General features: G+C 46.8%; 1 protein-coding gene across 2 annotated transcripts in view; it reads left to right on the top strand.

The window, feature by feature from the left end:
* BLTP3B (bridge-like lipid transfer protein family member 3B) overlaps positions 1-24,153 on the top strand; it is a 2,399,137-nt gene that overhangs the window by 597,155 nt on the left and 1,777,829 nt on the right. For both annotated transcript variants that reach the window (XM_069629381.1, XM_069629382.1), the window contains exon 6: positions 9,923-10,063. In XM_069629381.1, the coding sequence (XP_069485482.1) occupies positions 9,923-10,063 (141 nt within the window). The remainder of the gene's footprint in view (positions 1-9,922; positions 10,064-24,153) is intronic.

Raw genomic sequence — 24,153 nt, 5'->3', positions numbered from 1 at the left:
TGTGTGCAAAGGGCTGTTGTATCTACTGTTTGCTGTGGCGTGGAGGAAGGAGGAGGAGAAGGAAGACAACAAGAGAGGTGCGTGTGCCGTGTACCTGTGCCTTTAACCAACTGACTGGCTGTGTCACCTGACCCAGTCTTCTGGGCACTTAAGGCCGCCTCTCTCGCCCTTGCGGCGCTAAGCCCTGTGTGCAAAGGGCTGTTGTATCTACTGTTTGCTGTTTGGCATGCGGCGCTAGGCGAACAAGGACACTACAAGAAATGGAACCGTTAAGTCTCACTGAGAGACCTACAATTCCGAGAACAAGAGTCCATTTAAAAAGGGCTGCATCATCGGATGAGACACAGGAGTTGACCGCCAAACGATCGAGGAAAAAACCACAAAGTCTTTATTTGTCATGTAACTCTGTAACCGATATAGCAGAGGGTATCGAACTCGATACGTCTGGCAACGTGGATTTAACAACAGAAGGCTCAGACAGCGTGTTTAATAATACGTGCAAAGAGCTAGAGTCGCAGCCCCCGAGCAATAGAGATCACAAGGTTGTAGTCCTAATTACAACCTCGGAAGCACCTCGTACTACTGGTGGCTGCATGTGCTCCGACCTCGATATATCAGCGGAGTCGAGGACCAATGCATCGGTAGCAAGTGACGAAATAGTATCATTCGATGAAACACCCGAACACATAGCTGTGAAAGAGACCCACTTACCAAATGCAGAAGGCTGTGGCCGGTTAGGAGAGGCCACGGAGTTGGAGCCGACGCGGAGAGTTCCTGAGATGTCGCTGATTGAGGAAAGGACAAGCCCGACGCGTGATGATGACGTGGCCGTCCGGAGGCGGTACGGCGGAACAGTCACATCGAACAGTTCGAGCGGTGTTGCAGTCACCAACGCGACGCGGCTGGAAGCGGGCGGATGCAATAGAACAGGCGATTTTGTAAAAGTCGATCACTCCGCTGTTAGCATGCCTGCAGAGTTGCCCGAAGAGCACGCGAATCAGAAGAAAGAAGTAAGTAATCAGACTACGAAGCCTGATCTTTCTAATGTCAATCCTAGTAGAAATACTAAGGTTATACTTAATCGCTCGGAGCCACCTGCCACTCCTGAGCACAACAAGATCATTGCAGACGATCCACACAATGACGAAACAACGTCAGAGCTGCTGAAATACGGTAATGCGCAGAAAGAGCCCAGTACGAGTACCACGACTGGGCTAAATGTCAATATCCCTGATGAAAAAAGAAATTCATTAGAAGTGGTTTCCTCTGTATTGCAAAATTTAATTAACCTAAACAAAACCAGGAACCGTGATAAACAAACATTATTGACTCCAAGAATCGCATCTAGAACTGCTGTATCAACGACACAGTACGACACAGCACTTAATCATGAAATTGGGGGAGCAGATAGTCTGAAGAACAATAAGGCTCAAGAGGTAGTATCGCCTATGAGGGGTAGACAGACACAGGAGAGCCATGTGCCTATCTCTCAAAATAGGGCCTCCAAACAGGAGTATGAAGATCATAGAAAACGGGTAATAGCACACGAGTTCAGTAGGTCAACCTCGTCGCTCGATGTATCATCAGAAGAGGAGGAAACTTCAGACTCTTCGATTGGGGAACGCCCTTTTCCTAAAATAAGAAGAGAGACGAGGTACTATAATACCAACTTAGCAAATTCAATTGAGAGAAACGAAAATATGAAACAAGTGTCATATAGTCATGTCCCCCTAAATGATCTATTAACGACCTTAACTGCGGCCATGGCAATTTCTCTTACACCATTCACAAAACTCTATGAATCATTAAATGACAACGTAAAGGATATCTCAACCCTGTTAGCATTGACGCATTCAAAACTGGTTCAATTAGAGGCAACGCAGGGCTTGGGAAGCCATAAACAAAACGAGACAAACCAGCAGTTGCTGTCTGGTTTACAAGACATGAACGAATCTAAACAAAATGACAGGATTGACAAGAAGTTATTTGCTGAAGTGGCAAGAGAAGCTTTGTCGTTATTTCGCAAATCTCACGTGGTTCATAACGGGGAGACATTGGAAGCTGCTGTTCGAGAGAAAGATTCAGGCTTGACCCCTAATTCAGTAAACCCTAGCAGCAGAGTAAATATTCCAAATCTGGCATTGAATGCCCCCCTCAACCCGCAAGTAGAGGCTTCACTCAAACCCTCTCTACATCGCACGTTGATCACGGAAACATCACAGTTTGTTACGATTGTCCCAATGAACGAAGGGGACCGCACAGAAGTTGAGCAGACACGGCTGGAGGAGGACTTGCGAGCTATCACTAACAAAATGAACAGAAACGCGGAGAGTGATACAAATCCTCTCGACCTCTCTTTTAATTCTGCGTTTAAACACTCACAAAATGCGACGAACCCAGCATTGGGGGATGTTCAAATTGCCTCCGGCTCTAGTTTGACACAAAATATAACAGATCTGGTAGTTGACCCGCAAAATCAGCAAGATGTGTCACTAAAGCAATCGGGCTTGTTCCCGATTTTTGGGCATTCGAAGACAGAAGCGAGAGCAAGTCTTGTAGGGGATAAAACGAAAAATACTGCATCTATAAAAAAACAAAAGAACAAGCCGGCTTCAAAAAGAAAGCAACAAAAAGGTGCACGAAAGTTCTTGCGAAATTTAAATATGTTCCACTTAGTGGATAAAGCAATTACCTCATGATTAAAATTAGCCGACTCATTTAAAGAAGGTAAGTCGGTGGATCCTGACCACGAGGCACTAAAGGCAAAGGATCAAGAGAGTGAGTATCAACTTGTAGAGGAAGCAACGACAAAAAAGAATGCGATCATACAAATCGCAGAGGAGGAGACAACACAGGCCGATTTACTGGAACTATCGGTCTATGAGGAGGACGCAGCAGATGAGGTGAGCTCTGGTAGTAGCCCTGTGGAACCTTCAGCCAAACCAAGAACAGTAGGTAGCACAGAGAAGCACAACCCAGACAATGATGTAATGAACATGAGGGTGGAAATAAATCCTAAGGTTCTCCCAGACAAGCCACTCAGCGACGCTAAAGACCAAAGGTGCGTGAAATTATATCCCATTGTCGAGAGTAAAATGGACAAGGAAGAGCCAAGGAGCCCTGAGTTACACTCCAAGAAAAAAGGGACAGGCAAATGAGGAGGAACAACGCAAAACCAACAAGCCCCAAGGTGCAAAGTCCGATCTTTGCTAACATGAATCCAGTGAAAGAAAGAAAGGACGCATTTCTCGCACCGAATCCTCCATTTATTCCGTTGAAACATCGGAAGGTGGACCCCCAGCTATCGGAGCCACTCGGGCAAAACTCGAATAGAAGACAGCAGAGGATTAGCACGAAAGCTACTGACTCGGTGGCTGTGCCTAAATTAATGCTGGAATGCCTACATGGATATGAAAATCTAATCTTGAATCGCACCAATGTGTTGAGACTATTACACCACGTTCCACAACTGCGGTCACTGGTCTCAAAAGATCTAAAAATAATCGAATTTCCAGATGAATTGCGAACAGACAAAGTGATTTTACATCTAAACTCAACCTTAATTGCAAACGTAATACTTGAGGCAAACGAAGAACTGCATTCATTAGGCTTTGACGCCTATATAACGACTGACCGCGAGAGAAGAAGCCTTAAGGACGAAAGTAAAACCCATAAAGGGGTAGCCGCTCAGTGTGACCATAACGACCACAGTTCAGAGAGGGACTTGAGAAAGCCTGTATATTCACTGACAAAACAAATCTCACAACTAGAAAAGAACGAAATGGATTACAAAACCATTGAAGCCGGATCCCAGTCGTTAGAGTTGAGAGCTGGAACTCAGGATTTTGCCACTTTAATGGGAAAAATCGAAATTACAATAAGTAATGAGATGCTAAACGAGACCACAAGTTCAGTACGCTCTAACATACAACGGCGGGCTAGCTTAAATGAAGATTGGACCTGGATGGCGAACGCTTTGAACAGGAAAGCATCCAGCTAATGCCCAATGAGCGAGACGCAACAAGATCTTATGTTTAGCTCTTGGAACACACGCGGCTTTAGTCATTTGCTGATCAATAATTGGGCTACCAACCAACATTTAATTTGTCTTCAAGAGACCTGGATGTGCAATTCACCTATAGTGGCAAATTTTGAATGCGTTTTGAATCCTGCCATTAAGCCTGATAAAGGTCGGCCAATAGCCGGCCTATTGACGACGATAAATCGATCGTCTGGGTACAGGTTAGTAAGCTCTGTCAACCTAACGCCATACATCCAGACCTCTGAAATAAGTAAGTACGGGGCGGATGTCAAGAAGAATGACGTGATACATATTATTAATCTGTACTGGAACCATCAGCGTACTGGATCCTTTGAATTTATCGACCAAGTCACGGAAATAATTGACAATATATTAGAATCCGGCTGCGGAACCGCCATAATAGTCTGTGGGGACCTAAACATCGATTTCTTCAAACCGCAGACTGCTTTAAAATCTAAACTAGCAAAAACATGGAATGACGAAATGGAAGTAAGAGGCCTCACAATGTTAAATGGCTGCACGCAAGGTGATATTCCTCCTAATCCAACGTGGCGGCGTGATGACCAAAGTTCCACCATTGACTATATTTTCGTGTCCAATAATATGCTTAGGAAAATAAAGTCGATGACGATTTGTCCAATGACCAATAGTGACCATGAAAGGCTTGAATTCACATTTCAAGATTGGAGTAATAATCCGAGAGAAAAATGGCGATCAAAGGTGGCAGTAGCACCAAACAGGCTGAGATTAAAATTAGTCGACAAAGAGGTCCTAGAGATTCATAATCAATTTACAGCAACTGAGAAGGTCATTGACTACGTTCAATTTCTGTGGCAATTTAAAACAAAACACATTGGCATGAAAAATGGGTCATTTCAGAACAAGCATAGTTTTGACTTACTTATAAGACAGCGAAAACGTGAAATGAGAGCTGCAATCCGCAGAAATAATCAAGGCCCAGTTGGTGAAATCAGGGAAAAAAACAAAAATGCAAGACAATCCTATAAAAACTGGATGAAAAGTCATCGAGCCATTTTGATGCAAAATGATGCAGAAGCATTGATGAAGACGCTCGTAAATAAAAATAGTAGAGATTTCTGGCGCATACTTAATGCCCTTGAAGCCCCGCAAGTTGCTTTGCAGATATGCCCAGTGCCTGAAAAAGAATGGGTAAACTATTTTACAGCACTGTACCAGAATGATTCGCCACCCCTTAAGCCAACGCCTAACACAACATCATGGGACCTAGATTTTGCAGAAGACGAAATCCACGAGATAATAATGAGAGCAAAAAACTCTCGGGCGCCTGGACCGGACGGCCTGTCAAATGTGATGATTAAACAATTCCCTGACTTATGGGCAGCGATATGCGCTGAGTTATTCAGACGAATTTACGAGCAAAAACAAATCCCTGCATCGTGGAAAACAGGAATAATAATACCCATATTCAAGAAAGGTAATCGATTAGATCCTGCAAATTATCGGCCAGTGGCCTTACTTGATGTATTGGGTAAAATTTTTGCTTCACTGCTCCAAAAAAAATTGATTATATGGGCAAAATCTGTAAATAGAGTTGATGTAAGACAAGCAGGATTTGTAAAATCCGTTGGATGTTCGTTGAACTTATTGATCTTAAATCTGTTGAAAATGGAGGCTCTGAGAACGAACTCGAGAGTGTTCTTAGCTTTTGTAGACTTCTCCATGGCTTTCGACAGGATTGACCGTGATTTATTGTGGCAGAAGCTTGTCTTGTGGGGATGTCCTGAGGGATTATTGGCGGCAATAAAAGAATTACACAACGATACATCAATCTCTGTCCGGTTGGATCAATCGGGATCACTTACAACCCAAATAAAAACATATAAAGGCGTGAAGCAGGGGTGTCCTCTGGCAGCAGCAATTTTTAGCCTTTTTATTTCTGACATTGGGGCTACCATTCAGTCGGTCAGAGCATTCCCTCCGACACTCAATGCATCAAAAATAAGTTGGTTACTATACGCCGATGATTTAGTGATTCTAGATCTAACGCCAATTGGACTCCAGCGTAAACTAGACGCCGTCCAAAAATACGTGGACCAGAACAACTTAAAGATTAACACCAAGAAGTCGGAAATACTGATTTTTGAGAATCTAAAAATTAAACGGTCACAGAAAGGTCCAAGACAGGTGTGGCTGCTGAACCATGAGAAATTGAAAATTTCAAAAAGCATTAAATATCTCAGCATGCTACTAAACTCAAGCATAAGTGATGATCCGTGGGTAGCTGACTCAAAACGGAAATGTGCCCAATTAGCATGCCAGGGCCTGAAGATACATAGGAAATTTGGGAACTTTTCTACACAGCCTTTAAGGAACTTTTACAAACAGAAAGTGGTCCCGATTTTGTCCTATGGTGCAGAAAACACCTTCGGATGCTCGTCAACACACTGGGCTTCGCTGGAACATACGTTTTGGACAAAGTCCTTGAGTTTGCCCCCAGGCATTGCAACGGCATGTATAAGATACGAACTAGCCCTAATTTCATTACAGGCAAGGATAATTTGGAATCAACTTAGCCTGTATCGGAAATCAAGGCCAGAAGTGGGAATACCTCAATTTGAAATCTTATACAATGCCTCAGCCAAAGGTTCGGCTCTGCTCACGCAATGGGTAAAACGATGCGAAGATCTGCTGAAGGACTATAACATCACTGTAGAAACTCTGCTTACAAATCCAACAGCCGCCAAGGTATCAATATGGCGCCTTGATTGGATAAATACATGCGATGAGCGCAACGAAACGCATGCAATGAAATATTCTCCGGGAGAAGCAAGAAGCTATGGAATCCTTCAACCTTATCTGAGTCGTTTTCCATCCATGAAAGCAAGAAGATCATTCATGTTATTCCGCCTCAACGCAATGAAAACAAAGGACAGAATGAGTCATTGGACGAGAAATGTGGATTTATCGACGACGTGCCGGTTATGTGGTAAAGAGCCAGAATCTATAAAGCACTTGGTGCTTTTCTGTACAAAACTGAAGGACATACGTTCAATCCACTTAGGCGGCTGGTATAGTGCCCATCAGTCGATATGTGCTGATGAATGGTGGAAGCATATGTGGAACGGCTCAGATATGAAATTAATTCTACCTTTGACCTCCTTCCTTGCCTCCATTGAAGAAAGATTAAATGCAGAAAATGACCCAGCCTGAATAGACTAGCTTTGGGTTCCAAATGCGTTTAAAGACATAGAAAAAAAAAATGAATGAAGTAATTGCCAAAGAAACGGTATAATGAATGGTTTTGTGTCACGTCAAGCAAACATTTTAAAGGTTTAATCTAAACCAATAAAATTAAAAAAAAAAAAAAAAAAAAAGCCATCTGTTGCTTCGCAAGTTAGGTCTGTGCTCCATAAATGTCCATATAATAATAATAGTTGCATAGATGGTCATTAGCCCTTTTTTGTTATTTTTTTCGTTAATTGTACTGTTCGTTTGTCACTAGTGTTGCCATTTTTCAGTTAAATTATTTTTTTCTTAAAACGAGGGGATGCTCTTGGAATGCCTAGGATCCAGATAATCTCTCAGATCTCAACTGTGTGATAGTAAAATGTTCAGAAAAATTGCATTTAGGACATTTGGGAGGAAGGATCGCTCTGGGGCAATGCAAAGACAACGCAGTGTAACACAGATTTGAATGCCGATCCTGCGCTTAGAAACCACTCTCGGTATTTAAGCGTGTTATAAATTAACAATTAGTATTATAACTATAACTTCTTTTGCTCAAATGGTCCCCTTTGAGAAATTCATTGTGGTGTTTAGTAATAAATGTTTCTGATAATCTCAGATTAGGGAGAGCTTCGTGGTGTGTCTTCTTAACCTGAAACACTGTATATTGATACAATATAAAAATATTGGTTGTTAATATTGGGAATTCAATAAGCAGCCTGGGCGGGTACGGCAGCCCGTCAGGTTGCTCAGAATGCATTTTTTAAATAATGGAACACGCTTATATTCAAGCAACGGTTGAGCTGCTCACACCTGCCCTCTCCCACCTGCCTCACTACCCACTACCCCTGCTGCACATTCAAAATGCCTTTGAATACTCTGGACCACCTGCACACCAACTTCTCTCTTCTCTTGCCCTGAGTCTCTGCTCCGAATATCGCTTTCTCAAGTGCTTTGTGGTGGCCTGCCCTGGAAATGGACGAGGCCCTCAGTACGGAGCCCCAGTCTCTATTTCAATGGCAACCATCTTTGTTGCATTTCTTTGTTGTGTGGAACAGTGGTTCAATTGGTCAGTGGCGGTCTGTTATTTAACTCAAATTACTGGCCCTTAACACCCCAAACTAACAGCAACAACGGTACCCTTTAGCAGTCCACACTGGGTGCTCAAGACTGATTGTGTTTAAAAGGTCAGAGTGTGGGCAGCAGGGCGTTGCTAAGGTCCATCAGATGCAAACTAGCATAAGTAACTAGTATTTTCTGTAAATTGAATGTCTCGTTTTTCTATTTAAGCCAAAACGATAGTGTGCCTTTAATTGTGCCCACCTGGCGCCTTCCAGGTTGCCGCTCACCCACCTTCTTAGCCCTGCCTCTTCCTTCCTGCTCTTAACTCTTGGATCAAGGGCGTCTCTCGCCCGTGCGTCTGAATTGAAGGGCTGCTGAAAAAAGGGCAATTCCTGTTTGGACCTGTTCGGACCAGGAGGACCCAGGTCCCGACCCCCTGCTCAGACAGCAGGTAAGCATGTACCAACATGTGTTTACTCCATCTGTCCCCACAGGCCATCCCCAGCCCCTCTGTTCACCCTATGATGTTTCCTTGTACCCCCTTCTTTCTCGCACACAGGTGTTTCCTGTTTTGCTTGATTCTTCTACCCTGCTCCCCCTTTCCCACCTCAAGTCTACTTCTGCAGGAGTCTGTCCTGATACATTCTGGTTTAACCATCACCGTCTTGTGGCTAGTGCTGGATTTTACTTTTATGGACTTCATTGTTTCATGGTGCGTCGCCCTTTCTCAACTCGCGTGCTGAACATCCTTTGCATCTTGTACTAGAGGTGGCCCTGAATCATGCCGTTTCCATCTTCATCTTGTATCCTGGCTTGCAACATTGTGTTACTACTGACTTGTGCAATTGTATTCTCTCTCCCCTCTTGCTTTTCCACTCTCCTCCTCTCCCTTTTCCCATCCCCTCCCCTCCTCCCCTTACCCTTACTTTCTTCTATGCACTTCCTTACTGTTCATGGCCTGTAAGAATGTCATTGTATTTTCTCTTGTTCCCTCCCTTGCCTTGAAGTGCTTTGAAACACATTGTGTATAGGTGCTATATAAATAAACTATCATATCAATTTGGTGGCTTGTAATTACAACCCCCACAGTCCACTAAGATGTGCCTTGTATCTATTAGCACCCCTGGCTAACTTCTGGGGTGTTAATGGCAATTATTGTATGTGAAATAACGTGCAGTGGGGAGTACATGACCCATTTCATAAAGTAAAAAAACACACCAAAGATGGCCGCCATGGAATTGGAGGCCAGGGTTCTATGCGTAGCACTGCTTCAATTTCCATGGCAGGCTAGGGTGGGGCAGACAAGGAGCAGAGATGGAGGGAAGATCCTCGGGGGCTGCAGAAGGTGGGTGCTCATGTGCAGAATGGTCCCAGAGCATTATGGGGAAAGAGAAATTAGCAGCTGGAGTGATAGGGGTCCAGCAGTCCGTGGCAGGAAAGGAGGTAGGAGGGAGACAGATGGTGAGTGTCAGCAGCTGCGAATGTGAGCTTTCACCATAGGTAAAACATGTCTTCTGACCAGCTTGATTGCATGACGTATCTGCCCAAGGTGCTAATGCCTAATAAAAAAATTATTTTGCGAATCATTGAAAAATATGTTCTATTTTACAGGTGTTGACCTTCAAGGAGATAAATTGGCAGATGATACGTATTGAAGCAGATGCAATTCAAAGCTGTGATCATGAAATAATGAGTGCTCCGGTTCGATTGATTACTAACCAGTCAAAAATGAGGATAACGCTCAAGAGAAGGGTAAGACTTCAAGTTAGACAGTTGTGATGTGTTTCATAGCAATGCAATTAGGTCTCCGTTTCACAGAGCTTTTCATATCTCTAATTTATCAGATTGTAGCCATTAGTTTGTACAGCAGTTAAAGTTATTGAAGGACAGCAGATCCATTTCAGAGTGCTTTGTTCTTTTTGGGAAATTCGGTGCATGGCACAAGCCAATTGTTTGTCTTTTGAAAAGAATATACTTTGGATCTCAGCTTCACACCTATTCATGTGAAAAATAAATACTAATATATGTTCATTTTCATTGTGGCCATCTTTGTTTTAAATCGTAACTAGTTTAGCTCTTTCTAGTACATTGGTACTATATATGGGGTTCCAAGTAACAATCAGGGTAGACTTAGCATCTCTGCAATCTTTATTGCACCATGATTTACTTTTGACAGTGGCGCTTGGATTTTTCATCAATGGACATGTAAAGAGATAATACGTCAATTATTTTTTCATAATTGTCCATAATGCCCAATTACAAACTTCTGAAAAATAATGCGAACATGGCCATTGATGGCCTGACAAATCTTTGGTAGTAGTTTCTTCAATTTCAATGGAGTACATTTTATTGCACATCTATTATTTTTTGGCTGATCATGAAATGAAGTAAGAGGTGCAGGGGATCAATCTCCCTTACTGCATATGTTAAGATGCCGAGATCAAGATCACTTTTGAGTTCTCATAATGTCTCAAAATCAATATTTTTCCAGAATTGCTGGCTCGGTAGAACATAATATTTGATGAAGTATATTCGCCTGAGTATATAGGCTTGGATGTAGAATCTAGATCATAGCGGCTCGTGGCCCCTCTGCGAGCCATAGGTCTACAGCAATTGTCCTGCCTGCTTACTGAGGACATAGTGTCTAGCCTGTGGATTATGTGGAATTCCAGGGACCCCCTAAACTTGGTCTTTATTCTCCGATAAACTGTCAGATGATACATTTCATGGTAGCTTCATAGAAGACTATGAAGTTCACAGCAATAATTATGGCTTTAACTTTCCTTGTATATTGAATAGGAATAATAATTTACCCAATTTTTTTCAATGATATTTTCTTTGTTTTTATTTGAAATACGTATTCATGATGTTTTGGGATTCACTTTCTTTGTCTACTTTACCAACCAGAATTTCATAATTCTCAGAATGTTATAATCAGAAGGGCAGTTTGGAGAAATCCAGATTGTGGGACTACTTGAAAGGCGTCTTTTTTTAGTTTGGGATGTTCGTGGCACTAATGGTCACCTATAAACCAAAACTATTGCATTGCAGTACAGGTAGAAAGGAGATGGCATGCAAGGAGGGACAACAGCTTGTGCGGGTTTTATGTTCCTGCCCATGGACTGCTCATGGCCATGCTAATCACTATGGCCGTTCCCATCCACTACATTCCCCTTCCCTGCCTAAAAATAATCCTCCTGGGATCTCCTTGTGGTACCTCTATAGAGCAGAGAAATCAAACTTTAGCCTGGCAGTGTTTTTTCTAAGCAGTCTGCTGAGATTTAATGTGTCAATTTCAGCTGATAACTGGTGTAATAAAAATGTCTTAACCAAGTGTCTCTTAAGCCACTTGATTTGTATCTCTTCCATTCACTGAGGTCCTGCAAAAAAAAAATATATATTTATATACGCCAAAGCCAACAGTTTTGGCTTGATGTATTAGATAAGCATTTGCCAAGTATTGTCATAATCTGCCCAGGTAATCGCTCTATTTTCCAGCTGTTGAGATCTTATGGTCAGGTAGTACCATTATAGCAAAGCCTAGTAAATGCCTATCCCATAGCTACACAAAAGCCAAACTGTTGGCTTTGCCAATGCTTGTAATAGTTTACATATTACATTTTCTTGCTTATGTGCAAGTCTGCTGTATTTATATAATTACTTAATGCACAAGAAAATTGTTCCAGTCATCCCCATCTCACACTAATCTTGCCACATTCCAACTCAGTCCTTTTTTTTTTTGTAAATCAAGTTTTTAAACAGTAACCAGCATCGAGAAATGCATAACCACATGAGGAACATGTCCCCCAGAAATCCTCCTGTAGACTCCACTTGTCCCCCCGCCCCAAAACCCCCTGTCTCGCCCCCAAAACCCCTGTAGTCACCTTGGCCCCACCCCCCCATCCTACCCTCTGAGACGCCCACCATGTGATGGGCCAGCAGGGATGAGTGCTAGCTCAGTCCGTCGTCCTTTTAATCTTCTTGCAACCCTGTACTTTCTTCTTTGTACTTTGCGGCCCATCTGGTTTACGCTGTTCAATTGGTTCGACCTCCTGCTCTCATGCGGGGTCTCCTCCTTTAAGAACTTGGAGGACTTGGTTTGCCTCTTTTCCGCTGCTCACTCGGTAATCTGCTTCCCCCTTCTCGAATGATGGTTCAAATGGGAATGACCAACAATACTGTATGCCCCTTTCTGTCAACCATTGCTTGAGGGGGTGGAAGTCTCTGCAACGAGTTAAGATGAGCACGACAAGTCTTGGAACACCCTGATCTTGTCCTCTTTGAATTGGAATCTCCCCAGTTTCTTGGCTTTCTCCAGGACCTCCATCTTCTCCCTATATCTGAGAAAGTGGACCACTATTGACCTTGGGCCCTTCGTTCCTCCACCTCTGTGCGCCCTCTCCAGCTGTACGTACTTCCCTCCCTCCACGGAGAAAAGTTGATTAATCAGGCCTTGCACTTTCCTCCCAACCTCCACCGGAGACTCTCCCTTTTCTTCTCTAACCCCCAGGATGCGTAGATTATTCCAACGCTCTGTTTTCCAAGTCGTCAAGCTTTAAGATGGTTTCCTCTTCACACATTTCCAAATCTATTAAGCGAGCATAGTACTTCATGTCCAGGAGGTCCACCTGTAGATGATTCCCTCCATCTTGTCCTCTAGCTTATCTACGCAGCCCTTCAGGTCGCATATCGAGGCTTGAATGTCCGTCCGTATTGCCTTGATTTCTTGAAGTATGTCCTTGAGGTTGTCTCTGGTTAAGGCCGGCGCTGGTGTGCCTCCCCCTGCTGCCATCTCTGCTTGGGCTGGGTGGCTCCCTTTCACGTCCTTCCCCGGTCTCTCCAGAAACGCTGCAAGGCCTGTATTCCTGCCTGCGCCACACCACTATGCTTTGACAATCTCTGGCTCTTCTCCAGTGTGGCCCCCGGCGGTGTGTCCAAAGGTCGGTGCGACCACTGGGTCTTCCTTGAGTTTGCCTTTGGCCCTTGGTGACTCCGAGACAGTCTTCCTCGGTCCCCGTCCCACTGCCCGCTAGAGCTCTGGGGGCCCCAGAGCACTCTGACTCCTCGAGCGGGAACAACGCCTCGCCTCCTGTGTCTAACAATGTGTGTCCCTGGTAGGGGCCAGGGCCCAGTATCTCCTTGATATTTTATAGCCTCCCTCTCACCCTCCGCAGCACTGTTTCTTCGTTGCCTTCGGCTTCCTTTGTCACCCCTCCTCCCCCGCTATTAATCTTCCTCACTGTTGAATGTCCGGCTCCAGTTGTACTCTATATCCGGCGGCGTTAGGGCTTGAACAGTGTGAGTGTCTCATGCATGCTCTGCCATCACTAATGAGTCTATAATGAGCTTCAATTAATGGCTGGCCGTGGTGTGTACTGTATGCTGGATGCATCAATTAGCTTTCTTGTGTGCCATCTGGGGGGTTTTCCGGAGACCCTATCGCCGTTGGGTGGGTTATCCTCTTACCCAAGCTCCTCTTTCCCACAGTTGGCTCTGGGGACTTTAGTTCCACCTTATCACTGCCCTACCTGATGGTGGTGTCTGCCCAGGTCTGTGCCAGTTTCCAATTTCAGTTTGGTCCATTCATAACCATATCTCCAGATGTGGTATCTGGTATATTCGTGGCGTACACAGCCTGCCGGGAGCAGCCTCCTTAAGGGGCCCTGGGATTGTCCTTGCCTTACAGTTACATGCCCCTTGTAGAAGCTCCGCCTGGCCCCAGGCTATTACTGTGAGCCGGGGGACATACACATGCACCTGGCATTGCCCCCTTGTGCTCTGTGTTTTCCACTCAGTGGAGTTAGGGTGAGTTTAACCTCTGTGGGCCCGGTTCAATGTGTACCTTCCCTTTGCTGCTCTTTGGGAGTTCCTGGGCCTCTGGCTGCCGTGATAAAGGTGTGTTAACAGATTGGGGGGGTGGGCCGCTACAACACTGCCTCCCTCGCATCCCGCCCAGAGCCCATGTTGTAGCTAGGCTCCGGGCTTGGACAAGTGTCTCCCGGCTTCTCCTCCGCCCTACCTCTCACCTGCTCCGTGTGATCCGAAGAGCTTCCTGTGTAGTTGACCACCTCCTCACGTGTGTCCATGGCGCGGCTCCTCTTCCCTCCGGGCACCTCTTCTCCCTTCACACCGGCTCCACCACCTCTACCGTGGTCCGGTAGCCTCCGGTTGGGCTGACTCCACCGGTCGTCGGCTCCAGTCCTCCTCCCTTCACCTCTGCTTTCCTCCCGCTTCAGGGACACCACGAGACTCCTTAAGGCGCCCGCCAAGTGCGGCCTCCTCAGCGCCTCCAGGCATGCTTCGGGCTGCGCTGCAGTTCAGCGTGCACCCCACCTGGAAGTTAAAGCGTCCTGACCCGTAACCCCATCCAGGGCCCTGGGGGGGGGTTTACACAAAAACACCAGTTGCAGCTAATTCTGCCAGGGGGGGTATCCCGCAAGCTCCAGCACAAAGATTTCCTCTAAAGTTTTCAACATGGTGTAATGTTGTTTTGCTAATAGTTGGAAAATGTTGACATGTGACTGATTGTCTTTTTTTTTTTTTTTGAAAGATTTATTTACCATTTTCAAATACAACTGAAAGTACATATCCGTCCCCCCAACTTCCCCTTGCCCCCCTCTCCCCCTCCCAACCCGGAAGATTTCCAATTGTCTCTGTTGCTCATGGGAATGTCTATGATGTAAATATGTCCGATATTCTTATGTTGTGCGGGCACCATTGTTCCATGTAGTCTGATTGTAGGTAGTCCAGAATCTCTCCCCATTCCTTTGTGAACGTCTCTTTTGTTCCTTGTATCGTATGTGTGAGCTTTTCCATGGTTAGTTGTGCCCATACTTTCTGGAGCCAAGTATAAATCTGTGGGGGTTCTTGTTTTTTCCAGTTTTGGGCAATTGTCGGCCAGGCTGCTATGAGTAGACCCATAAAGCTTCTCCATTGTGGTTTCCTGAATTTCCTTGCTGCCTGATCTCTTATTCCGCATAGCCACACTTTTTCCTCTAGTTGTTCCGCTTCTGGGAATATCTTAATGATTTCCTTCTTGATTTCCATCCAGAAAGGTTTGATTCCCCTACAGTCCCACCAGATGTGTTTCCACGTGCCCACCTCTGTGCAGCCACTCCAGCATGTGTTAGGAGTTTGGGGATACATGGCGTGCAACCTTTCCGGTGCATAGTGCCATTGGGTTACAATTTTTAGCCACATTTCCCTTTTTTGGACTGATCGGGTCATTTTTGGTATGGTATTCCACAGATCTTTCCATTGGTGTTTGTGGATTTCCTCCCCCAATGTCTTCGTCCACTTGACCATGTATGCCCATTTGAGTTCCTCCTCCTGGGAGTTGATGTAGGTGTAGAGCGAGGAGGCCAGTTTCTTTGAACCGGAGTTGGATATTAGCAACTTCTCAAATGGCTTGAGTTCTCTTGTGGCTGCTGTTTTGACGTCTGGGGTTGCCAGCCAGTGCCTTAGCTGTTCATATTTGTATCTGTCTGCTTCTGTTAGTTTTAGTATCGATTTGCATTCCTTAAACGTTCTTATTTCTTCGTTTTGGTACATTTCCCCTATTTTTGTGTATCCCGCTGCCTCCCATTTCTCATAGGCTCCCTGCTCCATTCCCGGTGGGAACTGGGGGTTCCGGCATATGGGTGTGAAGGGGCCCTCCACTGTGGTCATGATACCTTTTCGTGTTTGTTCATCCCAAGCTTCCAGGGTGGTTTTCATGATCTCGCTTATTCGGAGGTTGGGGTGCCTGTGTTGTTTTGTTTTCCATAGTTTCCTCTAGGGGTGATCTGGCTACTGCCCGGTCTTGTGACACCCACACTGTTTGTTGGTTATCTCCCAGCCATTCTCTTAGAACCTAGAGTTGTGCCGCCTGGTAGTATTTGCGGAAGTGTGGCAAGGACATTCCCCCTTCCCTCGTTGGAGCTGTAAGGGTCGCTCTGGCGGTCCTTGTTTTTTTTTAATTCCATATATAGGATGGGATTGCTTTGGACAGTGCTTTAAAAAAAGATTTGGGCATTTTCATCGGGAGAGCCTGGAAGTGGTATAGCAATTTGGGAAGGACGTTCATCTTTACTGCCTGAATTCTACCCCACCATGACACCATTAGGGGGTTCCGGCGCTCTAGGTCCATCTTAACCCGTTCCAATAGGGGCGGGTAGTTCACATTGTATAGTGCTTCTATGTTGTGTGTCAGGATTATCCCCAGGTATTTGATTCCCCTTTCCGCTATTGTCAAGTCGAGTGATGCTGCTATTCTCTCGACCTCCGGCCTCTCACCAGCTAAAGGTAACAATTCTGATTTTTTTCTTGTTTATTTTTAGACCCGAAATTGCCCCAAAGGTTTCCAGCTCTCTAATCGCTTGGGGTAATGCCGTCCCCGGGTTCGTTAGGGCTAGCAGCATATCATCTGCGTACGCTATTACCTTGTGTTGTGTGCCTCCCATTTCTATCCCCGTTATGTTGACTGATTCCCTTATTCTAATTAACAGTGGTTCCAGGAATATGGCGTACAGGAGGGGGGACAGTGGGCACCCTTGTTTGGTGCCGCGTGTTATTTCTATTTTGTCTATGACTGCCCCATTTATGGCAATCCTGATTGTTGGGGAGGTGTAATTGGCTTTTATCATTTTTATAAACTGTTCCCCAAATCCCATATGCTTCAGAGTTTTGAATAGTATTGACCACTCCACCCTATCGAAGGCCTTTTCGGCGTCTAGTGAGAGCAAGGCTGCCGGTGTGTGGGTGAACCCGGTTTTCTCCACTTGGTGAATTATTCTTCTCAAGTTATCGTGCGTTTGTCTCCCTGGGATAAATCCTGATTGTTCTGGGTTTATTATGGACGGGAGAAGTGGGGATAGCCTATTTGCCAGAATCTTGGTGTACAATTTGGCGTCTAAATTAATTAGTGCAATGGGGCGGTATGAGCTGGGGAGGGAGAGGTCTTTCCCTGCTTTGTGGAACACCAAGACCTTAGCTTCATTCATTGTGTGAGTCACATTGCCATTTTCTTTGAAGGAGTTTAGGAGTCTCGTCAAGACCGGGATAAGTATATCTGCGTATTTTTTATAAAAGGGGGCGGTAAAGCCGTTCGGGCCTGGTGCCTTATCGTTTGGGAGGGCCGCTATTGCCTTTTTTACTTCCTCTTCCGTGATCAGGTTCTTCAATGCTACTCTGTCTGCCTCGGGGATTTTCGTAATGGGTGGAGATTGCAGATGTGTGTCTTGGTCGGTTTCATTTGGATGTTCTGTGGTATATAGTGTTTGGTAGGATTTGCGGAAGACTTTTCCTATGTTCTGGGTTCATGTTTGTAATTCTCCCTGCGAGTCTCGAATGCTCATTATGTTCATTGTCTTTTGTTTTTCTCGCAGTTGTCTTGCTAAGAGTCTGTCTGCCTTATTGGCTTTTACATATATCTGTAGTTCAAGGTATTGGAGGGATCTTTCGGCCACTTTGGTGCATAGCATTTCTAGTTGTCCCTGCGTGTGTTTTAAGGCTTTCTTTAGGGTTCTGGAGGGATGGGACATAAGTTCTTTTTGAGTGTCCGTTATTTTCTTTTCGACTTCTTTTTCCCAGCGGTGTCTCTGGTTTTCTTTAGTGGCTTTTAGTGCTATAAAGTGGCCGCGGGTTACCGCTTTAAATGCCTCCCAGACAGTGCTTAGTGGGACCTTGCCTGTGTCGTTTTGCATAAAGTATTCTGTTATCTTGTCCCTAATCGTTTCCCCCCAGTACCGGGTCCTGGAGAATATCCTGAGGGAGCCTCCAGCGCCACAGCCTTCCCCCCTTTTCAGGGGTTGTTATTTGTAGCCAGAGCGGGCCGTGATCTGAGAGAGATATCGATCCCTTTTCTATATCTTGGATTTTCCCAATGAGGCCCACCGACACCCAGAAGTAATCTATCCTTGACATCGTATTGTATACGTGCGAAAAGTACGTGTAGCCTCTCTGCTGATCCTTTAGTTGTCTCCATACATCGCACAGTGCCAGTTGGTCCATCTTTTGTTTGAGAAGTTTTGAAGGGGCGCCCTGGGTGGTGGGTCCCCCGTGCTCCTATCTGTTTGTGGGTGCCATGCTAGGTGTAGGTCTCCCCCCCGTAATCACTTCCCCCTTCACAAAGCCCTCGAGCTTCTCTAGAGCATCTCGGAGGAAGCCATCCTGACCCGTGTTTGGTGCGTATATGGAGGCCAGAGTCAGGCGGCATCCGTCGAGTTGTACATTAATGATTGCGAGCCTCCCTTCCTTATCCGTCAGCCTGTCTGTAAGGACTACATTCGCTGCTTTTATTGCTATCAGGACTCCTGCTTTTTTGTCTATGGCATTAGATTGTGCCCATATACGGTATCCCCTGAGATGTATTTTCTGTTTGTCCTGAGCTTTAATATGTGTTTCTTGCAGTAAGCGAATGCTCGCCTTTTCTCTCTTCAGCAGGGATTCTACTTTTTTCCTCTTTATCTGGGAGTTCAGGCCTCTTATATTGTATGTTAAGATTCTAAGTTTTCCCATTGTGTATTACGGCGTTGTGCATTTCCGGTTTCCCTGTGCAGCGAGATCTTTTGCTTCTTCCGGGACATTTCCCCCCCCTCCCTCCCTGTCCCCTCAACTTCCCCCCCAACTTCAAACTTTGAAACAATTAACTTCCGGAGGACGGCCCGGGTACCTAGAGTTGCTAGGGCGTTGAGCCTATCGCTCCCGGCCCTCAATGCACTCGGTATTAACTTTGCGGGGGATCCTATACCCTGCATTTCCTCAGACCTTCCTGAGTATCTGTTCCAAGGGCTCCTCACCGGACCGCCTATTTGTGCTTTCCATGGACATTTTACTATGTTTACTTGATTACCCATTTTGCTTCTTCTTTTGCCTCATCTCCTCCCAGCCCCTCATCCTTTTGTGGCTCCCAGCTCTTGTTCTGTTGGGCACTCCCATCGGTCCCTCTGTTTGTATGTCCATTATGTGTAGACCTTTGTTGCATGTGGTTACTCTTCTTTGTTTGCCTTCCCAGGTGAATAGAAGGCCGAATGGGAATGTCCGTTTGTATCGTATTTCCTTCGCCACAAGTTCTTTAACTAGCAGAGCCATATCTCTCCTTTTTTGCGATGTCACCGAGGCCAGGTCTTGGTACAGGTGGATGTCCGTCCCTTTCATCCTGATATGATCCAATTGTCGCGCCCTCTTCAGAATTTGTTCCTTTTGTGGGTATGAGGAGAGGGCTGCTAGGACATCTCTTGGTCTTTCTCCGGGCGCCCCTGTTCTTTTTGGGCCCACTCGGTGGACCCTGTCTATCCCTATGGAGTCTGCTTCCTGTTCATCCAGAATGTCTATGAACATTTCCTGGACTGCATTTTTGAGGTCTTTGTCTAGTACTGTCTCCGTAATGTTCTTGATTCGAATGTTAGATCTCCGGGAACGATTTTCTAGGTCTTCGCACTGGATCTCTAAGTTGTGGGTTAAGCGCACCAAGTGTTCCTGGGTCTCGCTGTATTGGCGAGTTTCATCTTTGAGGTTTTGACGATTTTCTCCACTGTTTCGGTCCTCTCTTCTAGTTTGGCTACGTCTCTCTTGACTTCTTGGACCGCTTGTTTTATTTCATTTCTCATTGATGTGAACTGGTCCTGGACCGCGGGCATGAATTTATCCTGGAGCTCCCCGAACCATGTTTGCATATCTTCCCGTGATGGGGGAGTGGGGTGGCGTTGGTTGTGGTCCTCTGGGGAGTCTTCCCGAGGCTTTCCTCTTGTATGGACCTGGGGGTCCGCCGACCACATTTGTACTAGGTTCGCATCTTGTTTGGCTGGCTGTGAGTTCGGGAGAGCCGTGTTCCCTTTCCCCTTTGCTTTCTACATGCCTTCCGTGCTGTATATTGTTCTCCTGCGATTATCGGGAGGCGTGATGCGCTTTCGAGGGACCCAGGGGTTGTCTCCTGGTTGTCGGCTTTATGGCCTTCCCCCTTGTAATGTAGATTACTGGGGGGGCGCGTTGGTCTTCCTGTATGGGGGGGGTGTTGCCCTAGCGGGGGGCTTCCGCCTGTAGCAGAGTCGTTCCTTTGTTCCCCCTCTGCCCCTCCCCTCTCTCCTCGGGCCTAACTTTGGGCCTCTGTGTGGTGGGGGTCATGTGAAAGTTTGCTGGTGTTGAGGGGGGGCACTCACCTTAGGCGCCTCCACCTGTAGCAGAGTTGTTCCTTTGTTCCCTCTCTGCCCCTCCCCCTCTCTCCTCGGGCCTAACTTTGGGCCTCTGTGTGGTAGGGGTCATGTGAAAGTTCGCTGGTGTTGAGGGGGGGCGCTCACCTTAGGCGCCTCCACCTGTAGCAGAGTCGTTCCTTTGTTCCCCCTCTGCCCCTCCCCCTCTCTCCTCGGGCCTAACTTTGGGCCTCTGTGTGGTGGTGGTCGTGAAAGTCTGCTGGTGTTGAGGGGGGGGGCGCTCACCTTAGGCGCTTCCGGGCGACCGATGGCGTGCAGCGTATTTTTTCGGGCTGCGGCCCTTCTCCGCAACGATACGGGGCCTCGCGCTTCTCAGCTGTTTTTCTCCGCCCCGTCGCTGCTGGACTCCTCGGTTGGGGGGCGGATGCGCTCCGATGGTGGGGGCTGGCTCACGCTCCCTCGCGTGCCCTCTGCGGGAACCTTGCAGCCCTCGGAATGCTTCCACGGCCGCCTTCATCTCCTGCTGGATCTCTGCCCTCGCAGAGGATTCTGGTTGTGTCCGGAGGGGGAGGGGCGGCCACGTCGCTCGACTTCTGTGGTCCCTCGTATCGCGGTCCTCGCGAGTGCGATGTCGACTCACGCCTGCCTGGTGGTGTCCTCTACCCTTCGGCTAGGTTTTTGTGGCGAATCGTTAGATGCTGTCCTGCTTTATTGTGGTTTTGGCGGCGGCCCGGGCAGGAAGAGATCTAAATGCGACTCCCGGTCCCGGCGGCCATCTTGGAATCCGCACTGATTGTCTTTTTAACAAGCTGAGGGTGCAGAACAGTTACTCTGCACATCATTTACATATAATTCAAGGTACGCTCCTTAATTTACGTACTACATATACACCCAGTAAGGAAATAATTAATCACTGGTGAGCTTGAGTTTTCAAGACATGGATTTTAGGTATATCTGTGGCCCGGCAGCCCAAGTTAACGGTCTGAGCGAAGCAATGGCAATTGACAACGGCTCTGTTACTGCCCCTCTCCCCCGCCCCCCGAATCCCATTCAAGCACTTTTAACAGGGGCTTAATGCATTTAGCACCCCGGGCTTCCAAAGTGGTAACCCAGAGTGCTAAAAAAAACTATTTTCAGTCATTGAACGGGAAGCCCCGCGGGTCCCGTTCAATGACTGAAAATACTTTAAGATGGCCACCATGGAACGGGAAGAGGGGCTCCATACGGATCCCCTCTTCCCGTTTAATGGCGACCTGCTGGATCCAATGGGAAGGAGCGGCGGTGGCAAGTACACTACCGAAAGAAGGTAATGGGGGTAAAAAGAAAGGGGGGGCAGAGATTGGGGGGGAAGAAGGCAGCAGGGGAGCTGGCGACAGGTGGCATGGAACGTGAGCTTTCAGCGATGATTCAAGCCGGCTTTCCTAGCCACCTGATTGGCTGGCTCCCCCTGCCAGGTTGCTAATGGGTGTTGTGTTATGCATTGTAGTCTACCTGTTTCTGCTAGATTTGACAAATCCATTTTTGTTTGCCTTTCCGCTCTTATTGGTTTTGATTCAATTTTGGGCACAATCGTCCAACTGGGTGAGGCTTTGACACCCTCTGCAATGTCTCAACCATTGAGTGACCTTGTTTCTGACAGCTTTGATCCCTATTGCTGTGCTTCAAGGGTAGGTACTTCAGTCATTAATTACAACCCTATCTTTTCCACAAGCTTCTTTATAATTAGTCCTTCCACTCCATCTCGTTCTCAAGCGTCTATTAATAATAGGTCGGATAGCATTACTTGCTAAGTAAGTGTCTTCGAGTGAGCAGAATTAGTCTTACCTGCTTGGAGCTCATCTGTCTATAGTTAACATTGAGTTGTCTGTGTAGCATGAACCTCTATAACTGCCAGTATAGAAGCTTGATTGTTAGAATTGTAACTGCTTGTCAATGCCTTTCAGATTCAGTGCCACCTATGGTACAGAAGAGTTTCCTTGGTTATTAGTGACCACTTCATTACTCTTTGTCCTCATAAATTAAGTGAAAGGTAGTGGGGGGAGAGAGGGCACAGCTCCCTCTGCGACGCGCTTCAGATCCCTTGGGGTGGGATGTGGGCATATGCATTTCCTCCTATCCCTCTGATCCACAAAGTTGTTTTCAAGATCAGCCAGACCTAACGGCTGTGTCTCATTCTTACAGTGCCTCGGTGGCTGCCCAGGCCCTGGTTCTCAGACCTTTGACAGCTGTCAGCCCTGCCAGAGGTGCCTCTCCCGTTTGGTAAAGGCCCGCTTCTCGCGCAGCAGGGGAGGGCAGTCCTTCACCCCTGCCCGGAGAGGCTATACCTAGCAGTAGAGAAGACACTGGTAGAACGGTATAGCACTTTAAAACCTGCGGCAGTACAGCCGTCTGCTCCCTATTCGCTGGATGACCCTCAAGCAGATCAGGATAGCGATGAGCAGCACCGCTCTGTTAGAGCATTCCATGGCCGGGTCCTGGATATGGTGGCCCTCCTTGACATTCCAGTACCTGAGGCCCCTGCTCCATAGGAGGGGGTGCTTTTGGGAGCGTTCACCTTGTCACCACAAGAGCGCACCAGCCTGTTCCTCCAGAAGGACGTTTTGGCTGAGGCCCCCAAGGTCTAGGATAACCCCCACACCGGGCATTGATGCTCATTACAGGCTCCACACATCTGAGGAGATAGCCTTGGCATCTTCTCCGCGCCCCTCTTCGACAGTGGTAGCTGCGGCCACGCTTCAATCCAAGCCTGCCTCTGCAACCTCTACGGCAGTGACTCATTCTGTCCAAGAAAGACGAGATTCTGGACTCATTGGACAAGAAAGGCTTTGCCAGCTCGGCACTGCAACTTCGCCAAGCAAATACCGAGCTGATCCTGGTTGCAGCTAAAAAGCTGTGGAAAGAGTTGGCTGATTTCCAGGAGTGTATTCCTGCAGATAGGCTAGACGACTTCAAAGTCGGTTTGTTGGACGCCAGGATTTTGGCACAAGATCTCCTGGAAGCTGCGGCAAACCATGTGGATGCTTCAGCTCGAGGCCTTATGGTGGGAATAGACACCTCCCACCAGGCATGGGTCCATGCAACAAAGTTTTCATAGGAGGTGCAAGATAAAGTTCTGGACCTTTCCTTCGATGGCAAGCAATTTTCATTCTTCTACGGATGACGAACTTACAAAGATCAAGGCTAGCATCCAAACCGCTAAATCTTTGTCAGTCCTGGCAAAGGTCCCTGCTAAGGCCCCTTATACACAGAGGTCAGGGTCTCAGTCTCGATCCTTCTCTGGCTTCATGGGATTGCAGGACTGCTGGGCGCGCAGATCTGAACCTCTGGTTGGCGGCACCCATCGTAAACAACAATGTGGTCGGTTTTTTCTCGGCCATCAGCCTCCTCTCCAGAGGCAAGTAGTCTCCCTGCTGACAAATCTGCAGAATTATATTTTTTGTTGGTCTCTCGAGACTCTGTTGGCGGATGAATCTCGTCTCATCTGGAGGCGTGGCAGATGATCACCGAAGACCGGTGGGTTTCGTCCATTGCTCGGGCGGGCTTTCGCTTACCCCTCCCCCCTGCCCCACCCTTCAACCCTCCCTTCCAACAGATTGGGACAACCTCCCTCAGAGCCGAGGTTCAGAAGCTTCTAGACCTCAGGGAGGTGGAGCCTGTTCCCCTCGGGGAACAAGGGGAGGGCTTCTACTCTGCTTACAGTGCCCAAACCCAACC

Source organism: Ambystoma mexicanum, chromosome 12 (genome assembly GCF_040938575.1).
Source record: "Ambystoma mexicanum isolate Mex_15411 chromosome 12, UKY_AmexF1_1, whole genome shotgun sequence".
Lineage (NCBI taxonomy): Eukaryota > Metazoa > Chordata > Amphibia > Caudata > Ambystomatidae > Ambystoma > Ambystoma mexicanum.
The sequence above is the reverse complement of the archived record's forward strand: the minus strand, read 5'-3'. Positions and strand labels throughout refer to the sequence as shown.